General features: G+C 39.8%; 1 protein-coding gene across 1 annotated transcript in view; it reads right to left on the reverse strand.

Moving 5' to 3' along the window:
* Positions 1-76: 76 nt before the first annotated feature.
* LOC106787617 (ephrin-A4) overlaps positions 77-20,831 on the reverse strand; it is a 40,765-nt gene continuing 20,010 nt past the window's right edge. Inside the window, exons 2-5 of the mRNA XM_014750148.1 lie at positions 7,084-7,219; positions 5,628-5,925; positions 4,289-4,600; positions 77-3,687 (exon numbers count right to left, since the gene is read on the reverse strand). Coding sequence (XP_014605634.1) covers positions 3,542-3,687; positions 4,289-4,600; positions 5,628-5,925; positions 7,084-7,219 — 892 coding nt within the window. The 3' untranslated portion in view covers positions 77-3,541. The remainder of the gene's footprint in view (positions 3,688-4,288; positions 4,601-5,627; positions 5,926-7,083; positions 7,220-20,831) is intronic.

Genomic DNA, 20,831 nt, shown 5'->3' on the forward strand with positions numbered 1-20,831 from the left:
GATGGGATTCGATCTGCGTGATAATGGATGTGAAAAATAAAATATAAGGAAAGAAAAGAGAAAAAATAAAATAAACTGCAGTGAGTGACCTTGTCTATTTTCTATCGATAGCTCGTTTCTATATTATTGTTATACTGTATTCACCTATCATCAGTATGAATGAATACCATTCACGTGGATCTATGTACGTTTGTTGTATCGCTTTATTGGCGCTGAAGTGTGAGTATGTTATCAATTGTGGATACGATGAATTCGTTTACGAAACTAGCAAAGAGGGACGCTTTTTCAATGATGCTTCTTTCACGATTTCAAGTTTACACAATGAATAAAAGTAAGGAAAATGATAAATCAATTATAATACCGATCGTGAAAATGCAATAGTAGAGTTTTGTACGTTTTTGAACGACACGGGACCGTTAACCAAACGTATGTATAATAAGAACGTTTCGTATTTACATACATCTGCGTGAAATTCTTCTATTTCGGACGTAAGTTGATTACCTACAGGATTCTGACGTTTACGATCGATCTACTTTGAGAGAAAGCTTCGGATAATTTACAATGTGTGAGTGATTGTCTTTGAGGTTCTTGGTTGCGGTCTTTGATTTACTGTTAGTCGTTGCAAAAACGTACCACTTATTTCCACTTGAAATGAAAAACATCCGTGATTTTCAAATTAAAATAGAAAATAAACGGAGTTACGTGTGATAAACTAAAAACACATTTAACGAATTTTTATACAATCGATAATATAAGAAAGAAAATAAAAAAAAAAAAAGAAACGTTTCCTCTTGCTATACGTAAAACGTCATCATTGTAATATTCATTGTGATATGCTATTGCGATTAATAACGTATGAGGAAAAAGTATACAAACGGTAAACAGACACGCGATCAGACAGACAGACAGACAAACAGACATGGATTGTAGGCATGTAATACTTAGGCTTAACAATACTGTAGTGGATAACATTAAACACGCGTTTTAGTATTTTTCTTATTTCGCTTTCGGCCGATCTTATATTCATTTCTGTTTTCGTTCATGTCAAGGTCGGTGCAGGAAGGACGACGATTCGTTTGACGAAAGACGAAAACGATTGGTCGATCGAGCAGCCTATGCATTTTAAGGATCCTCTATCATTTTTTTTATCTACGATTCGGAATAAAAAGGGTATCTTGTTCTCTCTCTCTCTCTTTGTCTCTTTCTCTCTCTCTCTTTCGTTCATTTTCGTATCTTTCACAAATTTCCCTCTTTTTTCCAATGTCAGTAGCATCATCTTATCATCATTATCATACGATATTTTTTCGCATACACATATTTACAATAATAATTCATTAGATCTAATTATCTTTCAATGGCCAATGGCGTAACGGAACAATCGTTCGCACTTATTATTCTCTTGCATACTCGAATATTTTCGCGAATTTCTCTTCGCGAAAATATACGCTTAATCAAGTGTGTTTAATAATGTGTGTTTTACTTATGTCTGTGTGTCGCGTGTCGTGTATATGACGAATGTATATACGTGTAACAACGTGGCATGATACGATTGAACGACGGACAATAAATAAAATTAGAAAAATAACAAATAGAAATAGATCATAAGTATGATGCAAGATACAAAGAAAACAAAAAAATATTAAAGAAGATGATCGCACGGCCAATCGTTTTTCATTCGCACCAATCAGAGTTAAATGCATTAATATTTATAAACCCGATATAATAATGGATAGTGGAAAAAATCAACAAATGCGATAAGAGTTTTTAGCCGTATTTAGAGAATAAGAGGCCTCGAGTCTTTTTCTTTTTCTTTTTCTTCTTCTTCTTCTTCTTCATCGTTGTTCTCCTTTCTCATAAGCCTTCTTTTTCTGTCTTTTTTTCTCTGTTTCCCTTTGTCTCCCACCACGTCGATACGCAATTTATTCGCTATTAAATTTGATATTTTACTAGTAAATATAGAATATCGATTGAATATTCGTAGTGTAATATAATAGCGGATAATAAATATAATACAGATCTATAGATAGAGTTCGGTATGGTACAGGTATTATACAAATTTTCACATTCTCGCTATCATCACGCATTCATAGAGAATATTTTTATCGGCTCTTGAATACGCAAACATACTCTCTCTCTCTCTCTCTCTCACTCTCTCTCTCTCTTTCTTTCTCTCTCTCTTTCTTTCTTGCATCCACGGATAATATATACTTTTTTGCAACGATCGAGACGAGAAGAGATAGTTGATAATCGTCGATTCGTCAAATTAAAATCGGCGCGTAGGATCAAGATAAACTCGTTAGAAACGTTGTCCCTTGAATTTGCGAAATAGTCAATATCAACGATAGATTTTTATCTCACGTTTTAATCGTATTTATTTCGCAAATGTATGCTTTATGTTCTCGTTAATGGTTACGCCGTTATCTTTATCTCTTTCTCGCTCACTCGTGCGTCATATATAAGATTCGTCTAGTATACGGCACTCTCCTAAATCTCCTTGCAGCTCGAATATAAGCTTACAAGGATTCACTTGTACATATTCATTAGGAATTTATTTACAGGCGTGCTAATTATCCTGGTTAGACGAATGCACGATTACGCGCTTTTAAGAAAATTCAAACGGTAAGATGAACTAGAACGATTTATCAATTAAAACGAACATTAGTTTATCGACGATGATTAGATAATATCATTGTTTCCGTCAAGTTTAATCGTTCCGAGTCTTATCTTCCGTTGATTTCACGAAGATTTGTTCGTTATTTCAGGATAGATTCGACCCTCTCCGTACGCGTGTTAAAAACGTTATTCGCTTCGAAGATATTTAAACACGCATTACTCTCGCACACATATTTTTCTCACGCGTTCGTTCTTTCGTTCGTTCGTTCGTTCGTTCGTTCGTTCGGCATTTACTTTCATACACTCGCACTTATTTTCCACGCTCTCTTGTATTTTTCGAATAAATACCTAGAATTAGCGTAACGATAAGAAGGACAACCAATACGACTACCATTTATAGTAGTGATAATAGTGGGCGTACTATAATAGTATCTAGTAGCAGCGTTTCTCCACGTTCTTCTTCTTCTTCATTATATTTTTCAGCATTTTTTCTTCATCTTTTTCTTCTTTCTTTCTTTCTTATTCATCTTCTTCTCTTTCTTTCTCGTTGTTGTCGTCTTGTTCGACTATCATGACATTAATACGCCATCCCGTTTGTCTTTCCTTTTCATTAGTAGTTAATATGGCTTTGCCGCGAGTTTCTTATTCGGACAATAGTAATCTTCTTAGGTCCGTTCGCATATATATATATTTCTACCTTTATTTAATAGATATATATATCTTTTTCTTCAATCTCAGCATTCCGATCTCAGAGTATTTGCTCGCAACCGACGAGCAATGGTTGATCTGCGCGCGTCCCACGATCGAGGGGCTACAGCGCACGACAGTAGTAGCGCTGCGTGCCTCAGGAAATTAATTAAACGTAGGATAATCACAGAAGAAGGGGTTCGACGCATGGGATACGCTCTTCGTTGGCAGTGTCGTCGCTTCACCGCAACAATTGCGGAACGAAAACACTTATCAGAAGGCTGGAGACCATCAGAAACAGGACCTGCTCTAAACCGTACGACGTCGCACCGTTGTACGTTAATTCTTCGTTCTTCACTACCTCGTTAGGATGATCGGAGTATTCCTCTGAAAAATTTCAACAAATACAAAATCGTGAGAAACTTTTCTAACTAATCGTTAAGATGGGAATAAGAAATAAGTTCCTTAGGCTTGTCGGGTCAGACGGAAAGGAAATACGGCTCGTTAATAGCCATTCGCGTACGTCCGTTATCGCTCAAATGCAAATACCTGCGCGCCTGTTGTCTGTACGACTCGAATTATCGTAGGCGTCGATGTGAAGGACGAGAACCCCCTCCCCAACCTCCCCCTCCCAAACCTCCTTCCGCAAAGACAAAAAGAGGAACAAGAAAAAAGATTAAAGACATGTAGGAATGGCAAGACTCGACAGATGGCTTTCGAGAAATTTACGAAGTCGTCGCGCCTCTTAGTACTTTTATTGGTTTTCCATCTGGTGTAGGGGAACGCGAGACAAGAAAACGAGATGGACCGTGTCACATTTTTCAGGAAAAGTTTCACGTTTTTTTTTTGTACTAACTAAAAAAAACAAAGAAAATAAAAAAGATTCGACGATTTGGAATGAAATATAAGTAGAATACTCGAATACATAGGTATCTATCAAGTAGATATATAACATATATATACGTGTATAGAAAAGTTATATACGCACTGTTCTTTTTCTTCTGTCCAATCGAGGTCTTTGGCGGCGAGGAGACAGACGGAGGTCCATTGTGAATCGGAGGCTGTGGCTGATGCGGATGTACAGGGTACAACGCTGAAGGGGGAACGTGGGTCGGCATCACCGTAGCCGGTTGATGATGATCGCGATGATGATGAATGTTGCCTCCCGGGTAGAATCGTTCTCCACCTTTGAGGACGCTCGGTGACTGTGGTGGTGGCATCATACCACTTGCTCCTCCGCCCAAAACTGCGGTGCTCGTTGAGCTGCTGCTGGGTACGGTGCTGCTGGTCACGGGTACGGCTAAAACCGAGAGAGAAGATTTTTATTATTTTAATACTACTACTATATATATACTGTTTTATTTTTTCTTTTTTTTTTATAGATCTAATTAATATTTTTGTTCAACATAGGTATATATGTTTGATACAATAATTACTAGATAGAAGAAGAGATGAGATGATAGGGTTATATAGAAAATAAGGTAATAGAGATTAGGTTGAAAAGAGTATGCACATGGAGAAGTAGAATCTCGAGTCTCTCGTAGATGAGTTTGAACGAGTTTATCGCTCCGAGAGATAGCCAGATAGCTCATTACGTTGTACGAATCATTCTCGGCGTGCACTCGCCAGCTCGTTCGAGAGAAGGATGCTCGGAACGAATTAGGTGGAGACGAGTGCTCGCTCGGTGGAATGAAATGGTGGAATTTATCGTGCTCTGGGACAGTGGTCTAACCGCAACAAATGGTGCGCGCTAAGAATTATAATTGATAGGGATTATTTAAGAGCCGGAGAAAGGCCGCTTGAGAAGCAAAGAGTAGGGCGGGGGGGGGGAAGGAGGAGGAGGAAATAGTAGGATGGTGGATGAGGGATAGAGGGAAGGGAAGGGAAGATATGAAAGAATGAGACTACCAAGGAAGACACGAACGAGTAGTGGCGAGTGGACTGCCTGTTATGGAAGTCGTTCCTCTTCTAACTGATTAAGGGATAATGAATTTATGGCGCGGTCCTTCCTTTCTCTTTTTTTTTTTTTTCTTTCTTCATTCTTCTTCTTTGGCTCGACAAGGGATATGCGTGAACGAACGATGCGAGTGTAACGCGTCGAGTGCGAAAAACATTTTGAGTATGAAATTGAATGCTACCGATTTTTTATATATATATATAAAAGGAAATATCTGCAATTCGTATCAGGTTTATAATTTAGTAATTGAGGAATTAAGAAAAAAAAAGAAAAAAAACGTAGGTACGGAAAGAAAATGTTATAATAGATAAAGTAAATAGGATATTTGTTTTTTTTTTTCTTTTTCTTCTTAGGATTATATTATACTCACAATTGTTGCGAGACGTGGCAGACGAGGAGGAGGTGTCGTTGCTGCAGCAAACCTTGAAAACAACCTTCATGTTGTCGGTGTTGCATCGTCCACCGATGCGCCTATGCAGATCTTCCTTGGACGAGGTGCTGATGAAGTAGTAATCGTGGCCGGGTAGAAACTCGAGACCCCCCGGTTGTGGCGTGAACGGCCTGAAGGTGATCGTGTAGTACTTATCCTCGTATGGTTTGTCGCAAATTGCTATTAACCGAGGACTCGGGTTCGTTATTCGGCACGTCTCGTACTCTTCTTTAGACACCTGCAACGACGAGAGAAAAAAGAAAAAAAAAGATTAACGGTCACGCCCACATCGTCGACCTGAAAATTCTCGTTTTCGTTACGATCGGTCATACACAGACTACGTGGAAAAAGCAACCCTCTTTTTCTTCTTCTTCTTCTTCTTATTATTATTATTTTTATTTTTATTTTTATTTTTATTTTCTTTCTCTTTCTCTCTTTATATATACTTCTCTTTGCTCAAGCAGGACATTAATCGTTGATTGACTACTGTGAAAGAAGTTTCATCGACCGGTGGGGGGGAAGCGTGTATCAGGGGCGAACGGGGTACGAATGGAATTTCGTCCGTCCTTCGAACCCTTTCGCCTTCGGGCCTTTTTGCAACGTCTTTTTCGTGATAGAAAGTAAAAAAAAGAAAAGAAAAGAAATAAGAAAAGAAAAGGAAAAGATAAAAGATTAAGAGGGAAAAGATCTATTGTGTCGATCCTAATCGTTGTATAGAGAGAACGGCTATCGAGACAATAGAAAGTGGACTCTAAGAGGGAGCTCACGATCTGCGATTAGATCGGTCCGATGAGTTCGTGAAAATACGTGAACGATGCAGAAACGTCTACGGTATCTGGACGACTACGACGACTGAATCTTTGATAAGTTTTCTAAAGGGGTGGAAGAAAGAAAGGGGGGAATTCGTCGCGACGTCTTCGTTGTCGCGAAAGCTATACTGCCTTTTGCTGACTGGCATGCCGATTACTGAACGACTCGAGACAATGTAAATGTCCGAAAGAGGAACTCTTTAAGCTTTGCACGGATCGTTAACGGCAACATCTTCGTTTCTTTACCATTGGAAGTTCGCGCACGAAGTCACTTTTGGTTAGAGGGGGCAAGGGAAAGGAAAAAAGAGAGAGAGAGAAAGAAAAGCGGGTAGTCAAAGAACTGGTCTTGAGTAGTAGCAGCTGTCTAAACATTACAGAAACCAGACTCAACTATTTTTTCGTCGTAAGCCTTGTCCATCATCGGTACACCCCATGGGTGCTCCCTCCTTCCTCCCACTCTTTTCTTTCTTTTTATCACGGTTTAAGTAAATTCTTTAAACAAATCTTTAATAAACGATCTGCTTGTAAATCTCTTAATCTGTTTAATGTTAAATGTTTTTATATTGGGAAAATAATAATATACTTACGTTGTAAATGAGGTATTTTTCCGTATCATATGTGCCCGTTTTATACATTGGACAAATTATGTTCACTTGATCGTACTCGAACACCGCGTTATTCTTGTTAACGTCTATTATATGATCCGTGTTGTCTATTCGAAATCTGTAACAGAGAAAACGAATGGAATTATTAAAAACATATTATTAAATGTAGAGAGAAAAATGTGATTAATTGAAATGTGAAAAATTGGCGAATTATTGGCATATTTCGGAAAAGGGTTCCCGTTAGAGTTTAAGATAGTGTGGCTGGCTTCTGTAGGTAGTCGAGGAGTAGAATGAAGGGAGAGGGAAAGAAAAAAAAAGAAAAAAGGAAAGAAGTCGACTCGATCTCGTAGGCACCTAACGTCTGATAGGCAGGCGCCTATAGTGTTGGAACCATCGCGTAAGCGCAAGTAGGAACTTCTACTCGCACACGCGTCTTCACGATTACGCACGTACGAGCACGAGGGGAGTCTATTATACTGGGTGTTTCTACCATCCGGTTCGACGTCCTCCTCTTCTTTTTCTTTTCTTCTCCTACTGGTGTATTTATTTTTGGAGTAAGGCCATTTCACTGCCGTTTACTTCGAAGAACTACCTACTTATGTTTTAATTTTCTTTTTTTTTTATATCGCATCGATGAATTATCACACGAACGAGATATTCTCGAAGAATTTCATATTTCTGAAGTAGAGATATAAGAGATATTATTCTTGTATGTTGTTATTCCTATGTAATTTAATTTGATTGAATAATCACACGAAAACGAAAAAGAAAATCATTTTCTTTCGTCTTTTATGTGAAATTTTACATTTTTTTTTTTTTTACTTATGTTGTTAGTTAGATACAACGTGGATTTTAAAGAAGCTTCAATGGCATTATGTATTTGTGTTAAGAAAATCTTTGTTGGGTATTTTTTTTTTGAATCGAAGAATACAACACAAAGGTGGAAGACGGTCGTCGGACACTTTGTATATGGGAGCTAGTCCGAGCTTCGGTGAGGATGGAACGAAAAGGTCGGTGGATGAGTAAAAGGAGAGGAGAGAAGTGAAGAGAAGAGAAGTGAAGAGAAGAGAAGAGAAGAGAAGAGAAGAGAAGAGAAGAGAAGTGAAGAGAAGAGAAGAGAGGAGAAAAGAGGAGAAGAGGAGAAGGTGGAAGACGGTTCCTATACAACCGGTTCTTTCCAACGGCGCTCGCGCACGTTAACGCTCGTTTCTTCGTGTGGCCATACGATATACACGAGTCTGTACAGTAACGTCCTCTGCGCCCTTTGCGCCGCCCTATTTCTTCTCCCTACGTATCGAGAAAATTTCTTTAGATTTTCTCGAAACTTTCAATGTGTTTTCCATTTTTTCCTTTTTCGTTTAAAAATACATAGATATATATATATATATATATATATATGTATATGCAAACACATTGAAACAATCGAAAGCAATTGTATTTTTAGCCTAAGAAAAATCTAAAAAAGAATCTTTCGATCGAATTATTTGAACTCTTGAGCAAATAAGAATTTACGAGACTGTGGGAAAAGTCGATCGGTGGGTTCGATCGATCGAAGGGTTCGACGTACCATTAATGAAGAACGTAGGTACTTACATAGGTACACATATACATATATATATAAGTACGTATGTATAGACGACGACATATACGGTCGTTGGTGCAACAAGATGCGGCAGCGAAACGCGGGCGTCGAATATGCGCGTCTGGACGTTTCGGAGCATTAACGGACAATCTCGTAAGTGGGCGTGTAAGGGCTTGAAAATTGGAAGGTAGGCCGGGCCTCGGCGAAATTAACGTTTGGCGATAATATCCGTTCTCTCTCCTGCTGCCCCCATGTCGATACTATACGTCGACCCTAAACGCAGCTCGGCAAACGACGACCTCGACGAATCGCGTGTACGAGAAAAAGAAAGAAAGAGAGAGAGAGAGAGAGAGAGAGAGAACATTCGCCGTTAACGCTTTACCAATGTGCGAGCGTGCGTGGGCGTGCACTCGCAACCTGGCCATTCACCAATTTCTCCAACGACGCGAACGGCGAGACTTTGATCGTTTTTCTCCCCACGGCTTTCCGGATTCCAAGCACGAACGTATTCGTTTATCTTCGTATATTTTTTTACGGCGTTTATCATTTCCCATGGCAAAGCAAAGGCGGACTCTTTTCGGTATTATCTCGGCGTGCTCGTTAAGTTGATGCATTTTGCTTCGGTAGTCTCGATGTGTGATTTAAAAGAAAAAGAGAAAGGGAGAAAGGCTTCTTATTCTTCTTATTCTTTTTCTTCTTCTTCTTCTTCTTCTTCTTCTTCTACTCTAAGCGAGAACGGTGTCATTTGCATATACCTATGTATTCGTAGGATCCTCGAGGACCCTTGTATTAATGCAATACGTTGCCTTCGTTCTTAACAGTTCTTTTCTGGCCTTAGGTAAATACTCGGCATGAATATGTATGGAGCCTCCTAGTGACCCCTTCTTAAACTCTAACGCGCGTGCAGGGATACGTTCTCAACTTCCCAGACTGTAGACAAGTTTCTATGGATCTCAGTGGATCCGGCTAGAACGTTATAATAATAGTTCAGCGTAAGGTGGTTTTATGGCTATCGACCCGCCTCTTTTATTATAGTACTTAATATTTAAAAACCTCTTTGTATCGAATCCGCTGTTTTCCTTTCTTCCTCTTCCTCTTCTTCTTCTTCTTCTTCTTTCTTCTATCTACGAATAGAAGTTAAATCCATACCGTTTGACATTAAATTACGAATGTCTCTTCGCGACAAAAATAATATTACTAAAGTAAAGATTTGCTTTTTTTTTCTTTTTTTCTTTTTTCTTTTTTCTCTATAAAAGATCGAGAGCAAGTAAAGGAAAAAGGGCAGCGGCCGGTTGTAATTTGTACGCGACACTTCCTTCGAATCCGCTATCTAGGAACCAATAAATATACAGCTTGATCCCCACTACCGATCGCCATCACCCACCGCTGTCCCCTGGATACCAATTAACTACCGAATAAAACCTACGGAAGGGTCGGCCTAATTGGAATCTCGAAAAAGTGGGCGTGCACCGATCGGCGGATCCCATCGTCGCGAGTCCAACAAGAATTCCTATCCGTCGAGTATCGCGTCGAGAGAGTAATATTATCCTCTCTCTCTCTCTCTCTCTCTCTCTCTCTCCTTCTTCTCTCTCTTTTGCTCTTTCCTCGTTGTCTACCTCGTCATCGTCGATTTTCGATCTCGAGTTTGACTTCGCCAACGACAATGAGCGCCGATTAAAAAGAAGCGCGCAAATGTTATTAGATAGAGAAAATTCGATTTAAACGAAGAGCGGACGGACAAACGATTTAGCGCTCTCCATGTTCGCATACCGGCCCTTTAATCATCGATCCTCCTTTCAACCTTCCTTTCGTTAAATTAAACGAGCTCGGAGTAACGAAAGGCGAGTGCTGCTGGCTCCTCTTTACTACTCTCTCTCTCTTTCTTTCTCTCTCACTCACTTTTAGTCTCTTTTTCTCTCTCGTTCGTTCACTCTTTCTCTCTGTCATGACGAGTTGCCACGTTTTCACGTATGATGTCCGAGAAAGAGAAGAAGTATACCGTCTGCCTACGGAGGAAAAGAAAGAAAGAAAGAGAGAAAGAAAGAATGGAAAGAAAGAGAAACGGGACAAACGTAGAAAGACGAAAGTGCGAAGCTACGATGAGACGAATCGGGGGGTGTGGTACGGGGAAAGCAGCAGACGCTTATGCGTTAAGTGGGATTTTCTGGCAGGAATATCAAAGACGAGACTGCGTCAAAGAGATTGCTCGCGAGAGTAAAAAAAAAGGGTATGTCCAGAAAGAGGAGGAAGATGATGAAGAAGAAGAAGAAGAAGAAGAAAGAGTGAAGAACGGAAAAGAAAGGGTAGGAAAAAAAAGGGACATCGAAGGAGAAGAGACATTTTTGGACGAAAACACGAGGACCAATTTTTGACTTTATCTTCATCTCTCTTTTTCTCTCAAATTCATATCACTCATTCCTGAAGAAACTATTGTGTATGTCGTACTGAAAATCTTTTTTTTATGAATGTTGTATTTGTTTTTTTTTTTTTTTTTTAACTCTTTGTTATCAACGTAAATGAGAATTGTTCGTTTTCCGCGTGGAACTCTTTTATTGTTCGTGAAATTTTTCCTTTTTTTTTTTTTTTTTTTTTTTAATCGAATAATCGCATAGTAAAATTGTATCCTTTCGAGAAACAGGTATATTATATGAATATTTCTAACGACCTTGCCGTGTACGACCGTGAAAAAATCATAAATGTTTTCCTCTTTCTCTTGAGAGAGAGAGAGAGAGAAAGAAATATAGATAGATAAAGACGGGGAAAGAAATGTTCGACGAGGAAGAGGATTACAATGGCGTACGCGCGTGCGTTGATTATACATGCGCATATAATTATTACATGATCGTATCGTCGGAAAACGTGCTTGGACGGAAGGAAGAGAAATGGGAATACGAACGACGCGTTTAGACAACAAATTACGGTAATATCAATAGCTGTATAGATTGGACAAATGATTAATACATGTAATATAATGGCAACGAGAATATGTATTTATCCAATAATTTATGTTTTCCATGTTTACCTATTATCTATGAAACATAACAAATTGTTAGCTATTTGTGTTTGTTTCGATCTTTACTGTTAAAAATTAAAAAAAAAGAAAACAAAAGGAATAAAAATTCAAAGTGAAAAGCGAATAAGGAGGGAACGAAATCAACGAAGCGTACTTTCTCGGAAGGTGTTACATATTGGTTCCTCGCACCTGTCTCTCCCTTCGAGAGATGTCGGACGTCGACGTCGCGATTGGTTCCCTCGAGTGGTCTTATTCTTGTACAGAACACCGGTCCTTTTGTTGGGTACGTTAAGAAACGCGACCGAGAAAAAGAAAAATGAAAATAGTCAGAGAAAGAGAGAGAGAGAGAGAGAGAGAGAAAAAGAAAAAAAAATGAGAAGAAAGGGAGAGAAAGATAGGAGGAGTGCGAAAAGAAGACGTATGGAAACGCTCGAGGATCATTTCGTTGGCGTGTCTTTTTTAAAACCCCAACGTCTCCAAAGTCATCAGGAACGTTATTATTCGTTAACTTTGAAATATTTATCCGATACTTCTTCGTAGACTCGAGTGCATCTAACCGCCGACCGAATTTGTCTCCTTTCTATTTTCGTATTCCTTCCTAAGCAGGCAGAGAGAACCGAGTTAGCAAACTATAGTGAAACGTGGACGCGCGAGCACACACTTTGCATACAATCGAACAGTACGCGATCACAGGACCTTGAACTTTTTACTGTTAAACGTAATAAAAAGGTGGAAAAAAATTCTACGTGGTTTTAAATTATTCTCCCTCTTTCTCTCGCTTTTTTTTTCTTGGAATATTTCTTTTTTCTATTTCGCAAGCAATCGTTACGAAGAGTATCTTTTTTTCGCTTTAGTATTTACGAGTCAGCTGGAAATTTCTTCCCGTGCGTTCATGCGAACGGAAGAAAAATGAAAAAGCGAGATCTCTCGAAGATTTCGTGGAACACGGAAGGCGATCGAGTCAACGAGAACCGTCGGCTGTTAATTTTACAGCCCGAGAGGTTGAATTACGCAGGATGTATTTATTCTCTTTTTTCCTCGTCCTTTTATTCTTCTTGAAAAGCGTATTGTAAAGCGAACGCACGGACGCGGATGTATAAATCTTGTTAGTAGGAATAATTTGTCGAATTCCATGGGTAACCATTCTCTGACTGATTCATTACCGATACCTACTCGGTTTCATTTAGTTTTCCATTTTGGGTCGTAAAGTAATCTGCTCGTGCACTCAAAATTAACAACATAATTCTCTCGAAGAACTAATAAGGAATACGTTCACGGTTAACGAGCCGTACAAATTTCTTTTCACGCTTTCGTTCGTGAAAGCGAACGAGAGATCGATTTTTAAAGTAGGTAAATATCACCCCGTTACTAATTAGTTAATTATCTTTAAGTAAATTTATTTCTTTTTTTTTTTTCTTTTCATTTTTTAATCGTAATTAATACTATCAACGTCAAAAACAAACGTCACATAAATCAATACCACTGTAATTATTTTTAAAAGTAATGATAGAACGCGAACGTTACACTGTTGCAACATTAAGAGACAAACAAAAATTAGTATAGTCGATTAATTAAATTATTTTCCGTGTAAGCTCAGATTCAACCGATCGTATTTCATTCGATATAAGTTATCTAAACGTTGACATAACTTTGCAAAAAACTGGATACCTACATTTTGATCTATCTATTTCTTTTGGCTGATGTTTTGTCTTACGTATGAAAGTTCATCGATCGCCGTTTTTCGCGACTTCTCGACGCGGCGACCTATTAAAAGCTTTACTACATTGGTCCAAGCGTGTAACGGAGTACAAACGACGACGACGACGACGACTCCAGTTTGTCGTACGCACGTCGCGTACCGCCCTCCTCTTTCCTCTTGTCGAGACGTAGTGATTCTAAAGTGGCTAGACGGAGTGTCAGTGTCGGTCGGAGAGATCAGAGGAACTAACTGACTTTGAAAGAAATAGTTCGACGTATCCTCGCGCACGTGTTTCTATTCTAAGTAAGCAATCATCATCATTTTTCTATATTATTAAGCATTACCCATACACACAACGTTTCATTACATTTTAGTTTCATTTAATCAATTGGATAATGAATCGTTTCGAATATGACGATAACTCAGAAGAAGGGACCACGTTTTTACGATCTTTTAAATCCCAAACTGGTTTTAAGGCATTTCATTTTCTTTTTTATTCTTTGAAATTCGTCTATTATCTCAAGCCCTTTTTTTTTTTTTTTAATGGCGAGAAAGAGGATAAAATTTTTGTTGTCATTTCTTTTCTCTCTCTCTCTCTCTCTCTCTTGCCATCACCCCGTGAAAGTCCGATGTAGGACTAATTTTTTCTTCTCGGACGTACCTTCGTCGAATGACACATTAAACACGATTTGATTTTACGATCTTCGTTTTTACGACGAGCCCCGAAACGTCGATTAGAACGAAAAGCGACATAAGGTACCATTTGTTTTCGTAGAAAATATTATATGCGCGTGGAGATGTGTTCGACCTTGGTAAAACCTTGGTTGCTTCGTTTTTTACGGTAGTGTTTTGTAATAACTTATGTATTAGTATATAACGCGTATATGTGAAGTCGATGAAAGGTTTACGATTATAGAAATCTTGGTTATTCCTCAAGGAAGAAATGTTACGGTCGAAGTCGTACTTTCGATAGAATGGCCCGCGAACGAGTCGATAGCCGTTCGTCCGAATGTCCTGTTGGAATGAAGATATAGATGACAGTAAAAGGAGCGGTTCGTATCAATTTTAAGTAACTTTGTGTTATCCCATACGATTCGTTTAATTTTAGAATACCGTATGTCGAGAAAAGAGACAAACCGAGAGGAGAGGAAACTTTTATGGTAGTATATTTTTCCGGAGGATCGTTAATACGTCCTCGGTTATGTTCGACGTGGAAGCGTAACAAGGGGCAGAAGGTTAACGATCCTACCGAGGGTCTGAAAATGTAACGAGACCGATGTTTGCCTTCCCTACACTGTACAGGCCGGCCACTTGTAACTTCCTTTAAAGTATAGTTTTTACCGGATCTCACCGATCGAATGAAATCCGAAAGGTGTTTCCAAGAGATTCATTCGATCGCAAATGCGAAGAGATATAAATAGTCCTCAATCCTATCTCTTACTCCTAGTATTTCGAATAAAGCTTACTTTAGATCTGAAATAGAACGTTAGCTTTTGACCGGATAAGATTTCTAGTTTTGACAAGGATCGGTACCACCACCGGGCATTGAGACATTTCTGTCCAGTCGATATGGAAGATAACCCGTGTCTCGATGCACGTTCGAGGTCAGGGCTCCGTTCCTGGGTCAGATCCTCGGGCGCCCATCGTGTTGATATCCCCAAGATAGCTCCATTGTTTATGGACATCGTCGTGCGCGCAGGTAGGAGAAGAAGAAGAGAGAGAGAGGAGCATATAGACCCGTGCGACAGTTCGGGGTCACTTCCTAGTTGCCGACGCCGTGACGTTTCACGCCGTCGTGACACATCCGAGATTCTCGAGATTTGGTCACGAATTCGCGTGACCAGGACGTCGCTTTACTCGCGGAAAATCACCAAAGCAGCCTGACCCTTCTGCAACAATTCTCGAACATCCAATGTTCGATGGGGGACCGAGCACCCCATTGTCCCTCGAGAGAAATCGAGGCAAGCGATCATTTTCTGATTTTCTTTCTTCCTTCCTTCCTTCCTTCCTTCTTTTTTTTTCTTTTTCTCAGATACAAAATTTTATTATAAGGGGAATGGAGCCTCGTCATACACCCGTAGATCTACGAAAGGATGTTCGCCGACGATAAAATAGACGTTAACGTCCTCGCAAAGTCTTAGACGCGACAGAGTTTTCCGCACGAGTGTCGACGCATACTCGTACGTTCGGAGATGTCGTTTTTATCGTTTATTTTCCACCAGTACAAGTTAGACCAAGCTCTCTTTCTCTCTCTCTCTCTCTCGTTCTCGCAAGATAACTTTTTGTAGTCGTCCGTCAACAACTCAACGACTTCGTTCGACGACGACGACGACGACGACTATGACGACGACGAAGAAGAAGAAGAAGAAGAAGAAATTCTCCATCTCTTCCAGTTCCTCTCTTCCTATGTTACACCGTACTCGATCTCTCCACGCATCTGGCTCTATTACGTTTCGAGGAAAGGAACTCGTCATCGCTTTATGATGTGATAATCGTTTGAATAAATTTCAAAGCCGCGAGTTCCTTTTGAAAAAGAAGGAACCCTTTGGAATCCTCCTTTTTAAAATTGTCGACTTTTATCTATGTTCTCGTTCGCCCGTGACTTCGGTGTCTAGGATTAAAAAGACAAAAGGAAAAGGAAAAAGAAAAAAAAAGGAAAAGTAGGCGGGGCCAAAAAAGAAAAGAAAGAAAAGAGAAAAAGAGAGAGAGAGAGAGAGAGAGAAAGAAAGAAGGAGAGGGGGGAAAGGAGGTCCGGGCGGACGACACTACGTTCGTTGTATCCCTCGGGACACAAAGGACGTGGCGAAAGGTACCCGAATCTTCTGCCTTTGTTTGCCCTAAGAACAGCGGAGGAGGCAAGTGGTTGTGCCAATAGACAGCGGCAAGTGGCGTAGAAATCAACCTTGGGGATTCTCTTCTTCTTCCTCCTCCTTCTCCTTCTTCTTCTTCTACTTCTTTTCCTCCAACGTTCGTGGCCCAAAGAACAGTAAACGTGAATAGCTAGAAAGCCCTAGAAACTTGGGTTCTAGGGCGGAGTAGCATGCGGCTCGACATAAATCCTAAAGTCCTAGACAAATGGAGGCCTAACGGAGCGTACCTACATACATAGAGGATAAACTAGAGAGACGTATATTCGGTCTCCCTTTTCTATAGCCAAGCAATGAGCGGTAACGTTTTCCATTTCAAGGTCTCGCACGAAGAGGTTATACGCGATGTTCCTCTCTCCGAAGGAGACGAGCAAAGCCATTAAGAACTGGTAAATTGGGTACTTCAGGTACCACCAGTCTCTCTCTCTCTGTGTCCCTTTTAATTTTTTTTTTCATTCTGTTTTTTCCTCCTCTTTTTATTTCTCTCTTTTTCTCTCTCTCTCTCTCTCTTTCACCCTTCTTTTCGATTCGTCGACGATTTTCTTTCGATTCGTTTCAGAGTTTCACGGCTTCTTCTTCTTCTCTTTCACTCTTATTTTATTTCTTTGTTTTTTTTTTGTGTTCCTTCTCTGTCTTTCTCTCTCTCTCTCTCTTTCTCCCCCTTTTTAATGTTCTTTACCCTGGACCACTCTACTAGGTTGCTATCGCCGAAGGTTGCTTTCATCGAATAATACTGGCACTCGATATCATCGTAGGTATCCTAGGTAAGGGCGCGACTACGAGCACGTAGCCCTACGCTCTTGATCTGGATCCTTCCTGGTCGTCGGAGGGAGACACCATTGCCGTACCGGGCCATTGTCATGACCCCGGCATGGTACCATGGCGGAAAGAAATTATTACGGACAGAAGTGGTACGCCGTGTTTGCGCAGCATTGTTGCCTAGAGTTAATAGTCTATGAGGGGTAGCATGTAGGTAGACGTTTTTTCTCTCTCTCTCTTTTTTCTTTTTTTCTTTTTTTTTTTTTTTTTTTTTTTTGCCTCCAAATGCACGCTACACGCCATACCAGACAAGTTGAAAAACGTAAGAGAGAATAGGAAAAATTATGCGCTACCGCGATGAGTGCAGCGAGCTCGTCAGATATTTCATGAAATAAAGAGGATGAAAGAAAATAATATTATCTTTTTCCGTTTAACAGGCTGCCGGGCGAATTTCTTTAAGATTACAAAATGTTCCTTGTTCTCTAACGAAGATTATTTTATTTTTTTGTCGAATCTCTTTCGATACGGACAATTTGGAGTGTCTAATAGTTGGGCTATATCTGTTCGTTAGTTGCGTCAGTTTTCGGGAACGAATCCTGTTCAGAATGGTTATGGGTACTAGTCTTAGAAAAGACCCTCGGTCGCATTAATCTTCCTGGTCTCGAATAATTCAAAGAATTCGTTTCTCCAAATCGCAGAGAAATCGTGCTGGTTCTCCTTTCTTTTTCCATCGTTCTGTATTACTATATACATTCTCGTTCTTCGCAACAACAACACGGTAGACGCGACCTAAGGCCGTTCCTTTTGGAAACCATATATTTTTCGTTTCACAGTTCGCGGCGTTGTTGAATGCCCAGCCTCCTCCATTCAGACAAGGCTGCATCTCTGGAGCAACCCGCCAGGTATAAATTTTGGCCTCGGTTCTATAAGGGAATAGGGGGAAAGGAGGATAGTGGTAGGAGGAGGAGGAGGAAGGGTACGAGGGAGGGAAGAAAAAAGAAGGGAAAAGAGAAGCTCGAGGTAAAGGAGGAGGAAGAGAGAGATCGGTCCCATGGTAATCGATTACCTCCCCCGTATCCCTAGAATTCCATATAGTGACCGGCTCCATGCTCCGAAGATTGAACCCTTGATAACCGGTGCTCTCTCTCTCCTCTCTCTCTCTTTCTTTCCTTTTCTACCATCTTTTATCTTTTTCTTCTCTTCCTTCACCTTTATATTTTCTCTCGCGTTTTTCTTTCACTCGTGAACCCTCACGTTCTACCACTTACCTATATTCTGTTATATTATATTACATGAGTTTAGAACTCTAAGCGCAATATACCCGAAAATATTTGATTAATGTCGACTTTCTAATTTATATGTTGCTTCTAATGAAATTTTATATAATTAGTAGATGAATTATAGAACTAGGAAATAGAATCTGTCGGGCTATTAAAATTTATATGGAAACATTCTTAAAGGAGTAGCCAACGTTGTAATACGATACGTATTCGACGTTTAAAGGTCGCTTTTAAATTCTGAAGAACAGAGAAAACGCTGATTTACAAATGATGAAGACGTGAAGGCGACGTAGCAGATGGTATCACGCGTAGACGACGACTTAATTTAACTTTATACCCACGCATTTCGTAAACAGCTTTTACACGAAATGGCTATAATGTTGGTAGGAGTTTCTGCTCTTTGCTCTTTGATTCGCTCGATTCGGTTACATAGAATCTTTAAGAACGGGCGGAAGGGAGGGAGGGAGGTTAGGAAAGTTAGAGTGGGATGAGGTGGTATAGGGTAAACCCGAATGCAACGAGCTTATCGCGCATCGCTAGATTGCTCCTTCTCGGAAGACGACTATTCTTCCACGTATTCGATAAGGCTCATCGTCTAGATTACAACGTGGAGATAACCTTATCAAAAACGGTAAATGCACTTTTCGAGCCGATCCGTTCTTCCATAAATTTACGATTAAACTTTTATACCGAACGGTAGCTACACAGATAGATAATAATATACTACATACATACACACACGTAGACACATTTTTACCTAGAGCATCGATACGATCTTGATTTTTTTTTCTTCTTTTTTTCAAATCTTTTCATAAAAGTTTGAATGAATTCGTGTTAGAAAAGTCGAGAGCCGATTGAAAATAGCCGAAGATGAAGGGAAGGGAAGGGAAGGGAAGAGAAGAATAGATGTCAGAGACTTTTCGAAAACGCCTATCGCGACTTCTCCCTTTTTAAAAAGGGAACTCATAGAAACTCAGTGAAGGTAGTCGAAGGAATAAGTTTCTTCTCGATGCGTCTCACACGCAGCTGCTTCTTTTTCTGGGCAGGGCCACCACGCATCTGCCTTACCCTCTTTCCCGGTGCGTTCCCTCCTCCTTTTCTGTCTATCTTTCTGTCTTTCTCTCTGTCTTTCTTTCTCTTTCGTACTCCTTTCTCTCTCTCTTTTTCTCTCCCGTTCTGGTCATCTTCATTTTGGGCCCGCGGCACATTACGCGGCACATTTTCTCCATACGCGTATCGGCTTCATTCTCAAAAGATCGGCCTCCACCGATCTCCTTTTTCAGCTTTTATCCTCCTACCTTCGAGGTATAGGCCTCGATAATAATATCTCTTATATTTTTGGATGTAAGTAATAATGAAAATATTATACGGAAAGAAGAAGCAGCAGCATTCTTTGTTCGGTTGTGTATTCGATGATACATCGTTTCGTAATATTCTTATAAGCTATGATCGGTCTACCCGAAACAAATAGCTTTAATATGGACTTAGCTTAGAAAATGTTTAGAAATAAACTATAGAAAAGAAGAAAAATCAATGACTTTGTTGTAAAAGACATTTTTATTTGTTGAACAAATTTCTTATTCGTCTGCACTCGATACGAAATTCATTCTTATATACATTGGTATGTAGGAGGGAGGTACTACTCGAGATTTCATTCATCTTCTCGAGGTAGTCATCGAAGACGTAAAGATGTTTGCTGTACGATGAGTGGTCTTCGCGGAATTTCAAAGCTCCTCGTTTACACAACGCTCGAGCATGCACATTGTGTATTTGGCGAGAGAGAGAGAGAGAGAAAGAGAGACTATCGTGTGTGTTCGTCGTCACGAACGCAAAGCGAATCCGAGGAGGAAGAGGATGAATTAAAAAAAGAAAAAGAAAAAAAGAATGAAAGAGCGAGAAAAAGAGGAAGGGGGTGGGGGAGGTAAGGGGGAAGACAAGATGACAAGAAGTGATCTTTTAAACTTATTGTGTATCGAAAGTTTGCATTTAAGTTCCCCATTCGGTCGAATCAAAAATCTCAACGTAGATTTCCGAAGTGGTAGATTTCATTCAACACGAACTATGGGATCTCATAGCGATGGGGAATTCTGTAAGCAAAAACGTCCATTGTAGGTACTTTTCTGTTGTAAGAAAATCCTATGAAGAGAAAAAGCTGTCGCATACGCGGTAAGATAGACCTAAACATATCGAGTGCTCCCCCCCACTCACCCCTCTTCTTTTATACGATGTTCTTTGTGTTTATTTTTTCTTTTTTTTGTACCATGTTTATACGTGTAGTAAGAAAATTCTCCTCTTTTTATCGGATTTCATAGTAAAGATAGACGACTAACGCGTGACTCTCTAAACAAGTTCTCATCCTCTTCGTAAAATATATAACTTTCTTTCTCTCTCTCTCTCTCTCTTTCTCCCTCTTTCTTTCTTTCACCCTCTTTGTTTTACTTTAGTTAGATCTATGGGAATGAAACTCGACACATTGTATACATTTTTGGTGGCCTCGTAAACGTTTATGCGTCAAAGGTCGCGTTGATTT

The sequence above is a fragment of the Polistes canadensis genome, unplaced genomic scaffold (genome assembly GCF_001313835.1).
Source record: "Polistes canadensis isolate GaletaPanama2010 unplaced genomic scaffold, ASM131383v1 scaffold_4, whole genome shotgun sequence".
NCBI classification, from domain to species: Eukaryota; Metazoa; Arthropoda; class Insecta; order Hymenoptera; family Vespidae; genus Polistes; species Polistes canadensis.